General features: G+C 41.8%; 2 protein-coding genes across 3 annotated transcripts in view; both read left to right on the forward strand.

Annotated features, from left to right (window-relative positions):
- On the forward strand, positions 1-4431 carry spryd7b (SPRY domain containing 7b). The gene is made up of 5 exons (XM_052082329.1): positions 1-166; positions 1292-1408; positions 1976-2142; positions 2722-2824; positions 3545-4431. Exons 1-5 carry the CDS (start codon positions 16-18, stop codon positions 3640-3642), a joined length of 636 nt encoding a protein of 211 aa, XP_051938289.1. The 5' UTR covers positions 1-15; the 3' UTR covers positions 3643-4431.
- A 784-nt stretch (positions 4432-5215) lies between these two features.
- The window catches only part of LOC127611595 (importin subunit alpha-4), a 167955-nt gene continuing 162209 nt past the window's right edge, over positions 5216-10961 (forward strand). For both annotated transcript variants that reach the window (XR_007965385.1, XM_052082259.1), the window contains exons 1-4: positions 5216-5450; positions 9415-9459; positions 10008-10097; positions 10862-10891. Coding sequence is in view for 1 of the 2 variants with exons in the window: in XM_052082259.1 (XP_051938219.1) it covers positions 5382-5450; positions 9415-9459; positions 10008-10097; positions 10862-10891 (234 nt within the window). In the remaining variant the exon portion in view is untranslated. The remainder of the gene's footprint in view (positions 5451-9414; positions 9460-10007; positions 10098-10861; positions 10892-10961) is intronic.

Consider the following 10961-nt stretch of genomic DNA (forward strand, 5'->3'; position numbering starts at 1 on the left):
GAAATGGCCTAAACTATGGACTCCTTCCGGAAGTGGTGTTGTGCGTTCCTTGCTCGGAAAATGGCGGCGATGTTTACGTGTTGCCTAAACTGTTGCGGAGATGGAGGATCGGGACATATCCAACTTAAAGAAATGCCCACCGTTCAGTTAGACACTCATCGCATGGGTAAATTACATTTCCCTTCACTACGTGGGTTTATCGAAATGAATTTTCATCATGAAATTCGTTCCGTGTGCGTTTTGCTATTCAGGTGTGGGTTAACTTGTTCCTCGCAACCAGCTGTCCATATTTCATGTTTTCACTCGCATTTCACCTTTGAAGCAATTCAACACTTTGTACTGCCGTTTTTCCGTCTTGGGCGTCAATTAACGTTTGCCTTGTCGAGAACTTCTTTCGTTTTCTTACCATTAAGTTTTTCTTGCAGTTTGACTATTAAATTATCCATCCATCCGTTATTTTATGCAACCTATCCTCAGGGTCACAGGTATGCTGGAATATTTCGCAGCTGACTTTGGGCGAGAGGCGGGGTACGCCTCACACTGGGCGCCTGCAAATCGCAGGATACATACGCAATCAATCATTCACACTCACCTTCACAGGCATTAAGTCATAGTGAGCAAAAACATCCCTTACCAGTTGCCACACGTACTTTTTGAGGATAATGTCATCGGGATGACTGCAAATATCACAGAAGGCCAGAGGAGAACTCCCCGGCCTTAGCAATAATTTCCCCGGTAGCGATATGGTAGCAACTTGTTTATAGAGTACAATGTTTCGAGGTTATGAATGGCGCACCGTGAATTAATTTGTGCAGCGGCTCAAGGAGTTATCGTCTTACTTAAAGGGCGAGTAAAAACTGAAATTTTCAGAACAATATGTTCAATGCACCCCAGTAGTCCAAACATGGCATTCTGATTAATATTGCATTTGTGGAATATATATTTAGCAGCAAAAAAATATTATTGTAAGAACAATTTTGACATGACTTCTCCTTTAATGCTTTTCCTTTAATCACTTTATGGCCCACAAGTGTTTTCCATGCAAATATAGATTGTAATTCTCCTGCGTGCGTGTAGGTTCGTTTTAGCCTGCGCCCTGTTTGGGCTTGAGTACAAATCTGGGTTGCATTGCCTCCATGTTAACAAAACGACGTAAACCGAGGATTCCCCCTACCTGGTGGTTCAACTTCATTCCATGGCGAACTGTCTTTTACACTGCTTAATTTGCCATTTGTTTTAAGGGCTTTACAAAGGACTGACTGATTTTTTTCTTTTTTTAATTGTATCCCAGGCACAGATGTTGTCATAGTGAAGAGTGGCCGGAGGATATGCGGCACAGGGGCGTGCCTGGCCAATGCTCCTCTCCACCAGAATAAAAGTTATTTTGAGTTCAAAATCCAGTCCACTGGTAAGTCCTCAACTACTAATGTCTAGAAGTCATTTAACTTTTCTTCTTATGGAACCTTTGAGGTCAAGCACAGCCCTTCAAGAATGCTGGTCAATCTGATGATCCTTTTATTGACTGTTAAGGCGATCAGTGATGAGTGGTGGGCAGATAGTCAGTCAGTCATCATTGAGACATCAGCAACATTAATATGGGATCGTTATAGCCATTCCTTCAATTTAAGAGGGAGTCAGGATATTCTTCTGCCTTCCCTCCATCCCTCCAGATGCCACTTAGAGAAAGAAAAAAAACAACACCCACGTGAAGATATGTCTTTACGTTCTTGCTGAAGTCTCACATGATATTGCATAGAAATGACGAGTTAACGTCTCATGCCTCTAATCGACTTTTGAGACCTACAATTAATCTATTAAAATGCAGGCAAGTACATTTTGTTGAGATTTCTGATTGTTTCCCAATGTTTGTGGTCATTTGGAATTGTAAGCTTCCGCTGAACCGTACAGTGATTGATGTTCCTGTGCTTGTCGTACGCATAAATCCCTCACGGCCAACGTGTATATATGTTAAAAGGTGTATGGGGAGTGGGTGTGGCCACACAGAAAGCCAATCTCAATCAAGTGCCTTTAGGCCGAGACTCCAACAGCCTTGTCCTGAGACATGACGGTTGTGTCGTCTACAACGGCGAAGAGAAGAACCGCCTGCCTGCCAACAATCTCCCTCAGGAGGGCGACATTGTGGTGAGTGCCTTTTGGAATCGTATTTTGGGGTTTGGTGCCTTTTTTCAAACTAGTAAAAAATATGTGATAATAGAGAGAGTGCAGAACTTATTTTCAGTTGTTCCAGATCCTGTCTGATGCACTTGTGGACATGCGAGGCAGTGACCCTCAAGATCCAGCAGAGGGAGCTGCAGTGTAAAAATCAAGAACTGGTGTAATTCCCAGTTGCTCTTTTTTTGAACAAAAATATATTTAACAGCACTTATATCTACCACATGGAGACATTTAAGGGTTCCTGTTAACCTCCGGAATCATCTGTAGCTCAGTGTACTTTTTTCCCAAAACAAGTCCAAAATTGTCAGAAGGGGGCGTGCAGTCGTCGCCCCGCCCTTTTGCATTAAAGAAAAGGGTTCCATCAAACCGGCCTCTTTTCAACTGCAGGTTGACAGATCTATTGCAATATTCCGTTTCTTCAAATATTTCCGCAGGAGGTATTTGTTTTCACAGAACTGTGAAAAGGTGGTGCAACATCTTATCTAAAGTTGGCTTGTTCTGATTCTGACACTTCGTATTTTTTCCGCCTTCACAATCAATCCTCAGGGCATCACGTATGATCATGTGGAGATGAACTTGTTTCTGAATGGAAAGAACATGCATTGTCCCGCATCGGGCATACGAGGCACTGTGTACCCCGTTGTTTATGGTAAGTGCATTTGTTATTGGTGACATCATCACTTTGTGGCACTATCAAACATTTTTTAAGAAGCTGCATCGGGGCAACTTTTTGCTTTTCTGTGCGTTGTGGCACTTCATAGCGCAGGATTATATTTGCAGAGTTTGCATACTTTGAAATTGATTGATGATGATTGTATAACAATGTCAGTGGGAGTATTTTTGAAATTACCGGTAAATATAATATAAATGTATGAAAAATGTCCTCCTTTTCAATCACAACAAATCTGACCTCATTGGACCTAATTCATTCATTTATATTTACAGGTTTAACAAATGTGCGATCTTTTAATTATTTCGTGTAATTTAAATGAATGTAATTTTTTAGGATGAAAGTTAACTTGTGTGTTCTCAACAAAATTAAATGGTGCCTACTCTCGGAAGAATATTTACCCCTTTTCTTTTAACATCCAAGATTGAATGACCTTTGTGAAGTATTTGACAGAATTCTTTCAATTGTTTTACTGTAATATTTTTTTAAATTATTCAACGCAAAAAAAAATCGCGCTGTGCTTTTTTTCCTCCAACAGTAACATCCTGGGGAGAAAATGTTCTCTTTTTGTCCCAGCTACCAAACATGCACAGCCATTTATCTTTTTTTTTTTTTTTAATTCAGTGTTTGCACTCACACAAAAATTAAATTCTGAATGTTGTTCCTCACTGTGTAATTTTTTTTTGTTTGCCACTCTAGTGGACGACAGCGCCATCTTAGACTGCCAGTTTAGTGACTTCTACCACACGCCTCCACAAGGATTCGAGAAAATTCTCTTTGAACAACAAATCTTCTAAACCAGCGCCTTTCTCGTCGTTGCCGTTGTCACCCTTGCATTCTGTGTCAGTCACATATAATGTTTTGATTGTGATCGGCTGATTTGGCCAATCGCTCCCCGTCACTCCCGAATGATCTTATGAGTGTCCATGAAGGATGTGGATTTGTGGTGTTTTTCCGCACATACAAAGGCTATTAATTGTGTTAAGAATGATCCAGTCAGGATTCATGATGAATTGTAACATCTACAGGAGCCTACTAGATTTCCATTCTGGATTCCCAAAATGGATGCTTTCAGGATCAGTATCCATTTCTTATTCCTTTTCCATCAGTATGTTCTTGAATGTGTAATGGTTTAAAGACACCCGCACTGACTTGTAATTATATTTATTTTATTCACAGATCAAACTTCAAACGATCTAGTTCTTTTTTTTTCTTGGATTGATTAATTTTTTGTTGCCTGAGTCCATAAGATTTATCATTCAAACTGGGGAGTGTAGCAATTTGTTTTTGTCACTGTGTGTTTTGAACTGACGGAAAACCCGATACATATTGATAGTGGAATAGCAAATCGTTAATACCATAATCCCTGCTCCTGATATGTACATCTTGAAATATTTTATGTTGTATTTATTCTTCATTATGAATATTATAAGTGGTGGCGCTGCTTGGCTCTGAAAATGAGATTCTGTGTGTTTCGATGCAGGTCTGCTGCTAAAGTTTCCAATTATGTACTTGTCTTTGCACTATCCGTGTGATTGTACAAGCAAATCCAAATACTGTTGAATTATTAAATATTTGTGTCCGCAGGAATCTATGTTTCCCATTTTATTTTGCTTACTCATTGCCTTGAGAGCATTTTAAAAAATATGTTTGCGGATATATAAAAACCACCGCTCAAAAAAAATCCTAGATATGAATTAATAAAATATTAAATACTTTGTTCCTTACGTAGTTGAATGTGCTGACAACAAAGTCACTCAAAATGTATCAATGATGTGCTGACAACAAAGTCACTGAAAATGTATCAATGGCAATCAAATTTATTAACCCACGGCGGTCTGGATTTGGAGTTACACGCAAAATAGAAGTGGAAAACACGACAGGCTGATCCAACTTTGATGCAATGTCCTTAAAATAAGGCAAAATGGGGCTCGTGTGTGTGTGTGTGTGCGTGTGTTTCTGTGCTTGCGTGTGTGGCCCCTCTATGTGCCTGTATGACCATGGTTCTGATGAAGTGGAGAATGGTCTTCTGAAGGTTCTCCTGCCAGACCTGGACCAAACATTTCGTTTCGTTTAATTGAAAATCAATCAAACAAATCAAATCCAAAAATACCAAACCGTAAACAAAACAATTAATTCATCCATCATTATCTGAACTGCTTATCCTCCCGTGGGTCACGGGCAAAATAACTAATAATTATTAAAAATAACATTTTAATAACCTACTAGGGAAATTATTTTTAGTCAGTAAAGTAAAATGGTTACAATATTCATTTTTTTTTGTCCAATGAAAAGTTTGCTTTTTACCTGGAGCGTTTGAAAGCATCATGGCGTCAAACTTGGTAACCGCGCCTACTTCCGCTATGTCACTTGTGACGTCGCCGCCCGCCCCGCATTCTGGAGCCCAGCAGCAGCAGGAGCATCAACAGGACACGAGCTGCGGTGCTTGAGCCTCATCTCGCAAGGAGGAGATCCCCTAATCCGGAGTAACAGAAGACAACTCCCCCCTCCCACCTCTACACTTACGCACACAGCCATGGCAGACAACGCCGGCTTGGAAAACCACCGCATCAAGAGTTTTAAGAACAAGGGGCGCGATGTCGAGGTGAGCCAGCGAGTTCGTGCGACGACTTCGTGGGTCATTTGGGTCGTTTTTTAGCCGTTCTCCTTGGGCCTCGCTCTGAGGAGGAGGAAGAGGAAGAGGTGGACGAGGACGAAGGAACAGCAACAGCAGCAATAGCAGCAACAGCAGCCTGGCCCCGGCTACAGCTCCAAGCGAGCTAATCTCTGCTAACATGTGGAGTTCGCTGTCAAAAGTGATCCCACTTGGACATTTTTACACATTTCCATCGAGTAGGACTATCATTGCCGAGCTGGTAGTGTTGCTGCTGAGTGGAAATGGCGACATATTTGGATGTATTTGAGCAAATGTTGGCTTGGCGATGGAGGTAGCTGTCAGTGGCGGCTAACGCTGCTGGCTAGGAGGCTGGACACCGGCGGCTCGCTCGAAGGGCGGGCCTGGGCCGGTGGAATGATCCTCAAACTCGCCCCGTTTACTGCCGAATGGCTCTATTTCAGAACATTTCATCGGCACGCTTGCATATATTTGTCGCGGGCGTTGTTCGAACTGCAAACACCCCGATGGTAAAAATCGTAAAGCGCCCCTCCTTATGCGTTAGCCAGGTGAGCTAGCTAAAGCGAGGCTCGGGATTAAGCATTAATCACATGTTGTGACGCTACGGTTACATTCACACTCACGTTTCTTCATATTAAATACTGTGAATAGATATCACGAATAAGTACCAAGTATTACTCATCGTGCGTGGATGTGTGTAAACAATAAGATTGATGGGTTTGGAAAATATTGTTACGGTGATTCCGGGATGTATCATTCTTGTGGGACGAATATTAAGAAAATGCCAGGTCAATGGCGGTCGAGGGTTTAGGGTGGGACTTTTTTTTGTTGAATCAGATTCACATGTATCCAAAGTATTTTTAAAAAGGCCGAGGAAAAACAATGTATATACTGGTCAAGACCCAATAAGCGTGTACAGATGGCGGTCAGGTGATGTTATTTAATTAAGCGCTCAAAATGAATTAAACAAACACATTAAGAGACAAGGGAAAAACAGTCCACTATAATATCGGTTTAAAAAAAATGGCAAGCAAGCCCGATCTTGGAGGAAATTCTGAGGGGAAAAAAACGTGTTTTACTGCCAGATATTTAGATTTGTTTTCTTCTTGGCAGTTGTGTGTTGTTAAATTTTTGTCTTCAATCAATTTAATTGTTTTTAGTTTTATCTTTACTCAAAATGTTTTTCTTATTTTAAATAAGTCAAATGATCAATTCTCTTTAGACTAATATGAAATGCATGCATTGTGATTCACCCACCCAGAACTTTACGACACATGCACTGTACAGTGGCAAGCTGAATAACACGTAAGCAGTGAAACATGGAAAACAGTGGTTCCATGGCTACTGAAATGTGCGATTAATGACTATGGCTCATTGACCGACCACTTCCCACAGCCAGTTATGACAGATACATATCTATATACACCTACCTGCTTTATTCAAACAACCAGGATTTAAAATGTGAATTATCTCCACCTCAGGGTTGTTCTAGGATGAGGAGGACAATAATAAATATGATTAATCAAAATGACAATATTTATGAAGAAATGGCACGACTCTCGCTGCTTCCTGATCTATTAGTAATCCTGAGATAATCCTTGTGCAGCACAGCGCATACAAAACCAGCCTTCACCCAATCCACTCAGCCGAGAAGTTGCAGTTCAACGTCCACTCGGTGCTTGTTTTGAATGTGTTTGGAAGTCGGTGGAACGAGCACATGGCTGCTCTGACAGATGGACTTTGCCAATGCATTCTTGATGCTATTTCAGGCATCCTGGATGTGTAGCATCTCTGTTGCAGCATGTTTGCTGAAACCTTTCTTTCCTATGTTGGGCCTTTTTTTCTTTTGGTTTCCAACAGTTCCTCGTAGTTTTGTGTTTTTACAATTGCAACAATGGGTTGCATCAAAATATCCCTGATTTAAATGCATGACTCAGATTAGGGCTGGATGAAATAGTAATATGGGTTTTTATTGATTTATTTATTTACCAGTAGGCTTATCTGACCCAACCTTTACATGCACATTCAGAGAAAAAGCTAAATATACATGCAGAGCTTATATTTCATCGTGTTTCGAACGTCAGTAATCTAAAATTCAATCTTATCTTATCAAATTCCATCGCAGGAGACCATGAACAATTTCAGCAAGCTACGCTACCATGAATGCAGTGTTGTGTACAATCCAGTCCTATCTATTACAGTACAGGTCACTTTGTGAGCCTCTCAAATATGCCGTTAGGCTTAATTCCTTTTCATCACTCATGCTTCCTGCCTCCCACTCCAGCTTTTTAGGTGAACACGAGAGCACTTTTACGAACCATCCACACCTCAACAGTTTGCACCAGGTCGACAGATTGCGGCCCGCCTTTCCAAAGCATTTCACTGCATTATGCCTACTCGGTTTGACATGACGCCGTGTCATGACTGCCTTTTCCCTGGCAAAAAAAAAAAAAAACATCGTTTCAGGCCTCTACAGAGCTTCTTGATGAGCTGATCACTTGAATCGCGTGTGTTGAAGTAGAGACGGATCTAAAACAGGCAGGACATGGGCTCTCGAGGAACCGGAGTCCCCAACTCTTGCTGTTGGTTTCCTTGCAGCGTTTTTTGTTGTTGTGACTGATGCGTTCAATGCGGCGCGATGCTACTCAGATTATTTAGATGATTAATTCTGATTCTGATGAAATCTGTTATCTAGTTGAACCAAAGAAATCGCAAGGAAGCGCAGAATCGAGCTGAATGCTACCGTTTAGTATCACCAGTGATAACTGTTGTATTATAATGGGAAATAGTACGTTTTGGTGCAGTTTTCTGTTAAATTGACAGATTTCAGCCACGTTAGATGATTGAAGTTGTCTTACTCAAAATTTGTTCAGGGCTACCCTCTCAACCTCAGACAATTGTCTCCGTACAACTGTACTGAACTTACGTCATTAAAAATAATGTCAACAGTTTCATTTGAGCTGACCTAATAGTTGCAAACTAATTTAATAAGCTCTGCGGTCCGAATACTGATGTATAAATTGTTTGTTTTCATTGTCCATTTTATCGCCCGTCAATTAATTTAGTCTCATATGCCTTGGTTTGTGGAGAGACGCCTCCTTAACTTGGACAGTGAGGACATTATGCAAGGGGCTATTTGGGAAGGCAACATGAACCCTTTGAAAGAGTCACAAGGTCCCAAACGGCAACCGCCAACAGATGCACAAATACAGCAATTACTCCAACTTGTCTCTCTTCACTTCTGTTCTATAACGAGTGCTCGCTCTCACGTGTTTGCCTCTCGCTGATAAATTTAAATGTTGACCCACAAGAATCCCCAAACTATGCTGTTTAGATCCACGGCCACGAAAAGCTTAGAAATATTCCTCAGCTGCAATACTTCACTCGGCCAAATTGTTTTGTTGAAAAGTACTCCCTCGACTGAACAATATCGGGTCATCATTTCCAACCAGGGTGCCATGACTGATTGTTAAATTTCACTAAATTTGTCAGAAAATTGTGGTTTATTCATGACAAATATCTTTGTTCATCCATCTATGCCAGTGACGTACACTGATTGTTAGAACAATGAAATTGTCTTCTTTTAGATGTCGGAAGGTACAATGAACCACTTTATTGACATGTTGCCATTTACACAATAGAATATGCCATGCCTTCTTGTGAGTAGATCCACTTTGTGTTCAATTCAAAAGGCCACAATGAGTAGTTTTTAAGTTAATTGAGGCTCATAAATGTTGGCCAACACCTGGATAGGGTGACAGTTGAGGGTTTTTTGTGTTTCTGGCATCACCTGGTGGTTAAACGGGTCGACTGATAGGTTTGCATGCAAATGTAGAAATGCAGAGCACTTCCTATCCACTTGGAGTTCACTTCAAGTGATTTAAATTTTTTCCCGCCGCTCCTAAACTGTTTTTTTTCCTCCCCTTCCTTACAGACTATGCGAAGGCATCGGAATGAGGTGACAGTGGAGTTGAGAAAGGTGAGACACACGCACACAAATGACCAAAGAAGGTAAAAGGGTGTCAGTAATTGCATATTGACAGCGTGTGTGAGTCGGTAAGCACTTAGACTTAACTTTTAGCAGGCGTGTGGAGCTCACGGGCAAAAGGCTGCAATGTTAAAGCATCACGGGTGAGCAGTGCTCTGGTGGTCTGGCGGCTCGCACATTCCAAAGAGCCGGATCGGGTCAGGAGCAAAACAGTTCAGTGGGCTGATTAGTCATCACTGACGCACAGCGGCATGATGCTCGAGAATGTAGGCCAAGGGAATCTCCTCCTACCAAGAGTTTGTGTGTATACATTCAGTCGGTGTGTGTTAACTCTGTTGCTTAAGACGCAGGCTCATATTTTTGGAACTTCCAATTGGGATGCCTTGTGTACCCAAAGGAAAAAAAATATTTGAGGATGGCCTGCATTTTCACTGTGGCTTTTAAGAATTGAGGGATGCATAAAGGCGTTCCAACCCCCCCCCCCCCCCCCCCACACCCCCCGCTCGTCCTTTCATGACTTCTTCTGCTCCTCTTGCCAGAACAAACGAGACGAACACCTACTGAAGAAGAGAAACGTCCCACAAGAGGAGAGTCTGGAGGACTCTGACGTGGACTCCGATTTCAAAGGGGTAAACGATGATCTGTTGTCGGTGACGTGGAATTCGTCGTTGATGAGTTGCCTTGCGAAGCAATTGAGGCGAACGGACTGCACTGATTGATTGCAGCAACCGGCAGAGGCACTGTTGATTCCGAGTCCACCAGTTTGCCGTCTAACGATGAACATAAAGGGCTGTGACATTTTTCTACCCTATACAAAAAATTTGAAACGGGGTTGACAACGTACACCCTCCCTCCCAATAAAAAAAAAATGCCCTCTTTTACAATATCGCCTTTCAAGCATTATGAATATCCACATCCGTAGTTGACGCACCCCCTGTCCCCTGCACAGACACCCTAAAACAGGAGTGTCAAACTCATTTTTGTCGTGGGCCACATTTTACTGACTGTTTCCATTGGAGGGACGTTATGACCGAAACCACATAAAATGTCAATAATAACGGTTCGTTCAACTATTGTTTGAGTTACTGTAATGGGGGTTTGGTAACAAGAAAATGCTGACAATATGTCTCTTATTTATTACATTAAGAATTTAAAATTTTGGTAGAGATTTTAGAGATATCTCTAGAGATAGAGATTCACGTGCCACATAAAATGATGTGGCCCCCGGGCCTTGGGTTTGACACCATGCCCTAAAAAGTACAACGCAATGTATGTTTGCACGAGAGTTAAACAACAGACCAGTGTATGCCAAGGTACGCACCACACTTGGGGAATCTCTGCTCTAATATCATTTTTTGTTTCCCCCCACCCTTACCCTATCCCCCAACCCCAGCAAAATGTGACGCTTGATGCCATCTTACAGGTAAGGGCAACCTTACTTTAGTCGCAAATGTACACCTGAGATGCCTGAGCTGTCAGTGATGCCACTCTTC

This window comes from Hippocampus zosterae, chromosome 12 (genome assembly GCF_025434085.1).
Source record: "Hippocampus zosterae strain Florida chromosome 12, ASM2543408v3, whole genome shotgun sequence".
NCBI lineage: Eukaryota > Metazoa > Chordata > Actinopteri > Syngnathiformes > Syngnathidae > Hippocampus > Hippocampus zosterae.

Coding starts and splice junctions, on each gene's coding strand:
- spryd7b (XM_052082329.1), top strand. CDS start 16: ATGGACTCCTTCCGGAAGTGGTGTTGTGCGTTCCTTGCTCGGAAAATG. Junction 2,143..2,721: donor CTCAGGAGGGCGACATTGTG/GTGAGTGCCTTT, acceptor ATCAATCCTCAG/GGCATCACGTATGATCATGT. Junction 2,825..3,544: donor TGTGTACCCCGTTGTTTATG/GTAAGTGCATTT, acceptor TTGCCACTCTAG/TGGACGACAGCGCCATCTTA.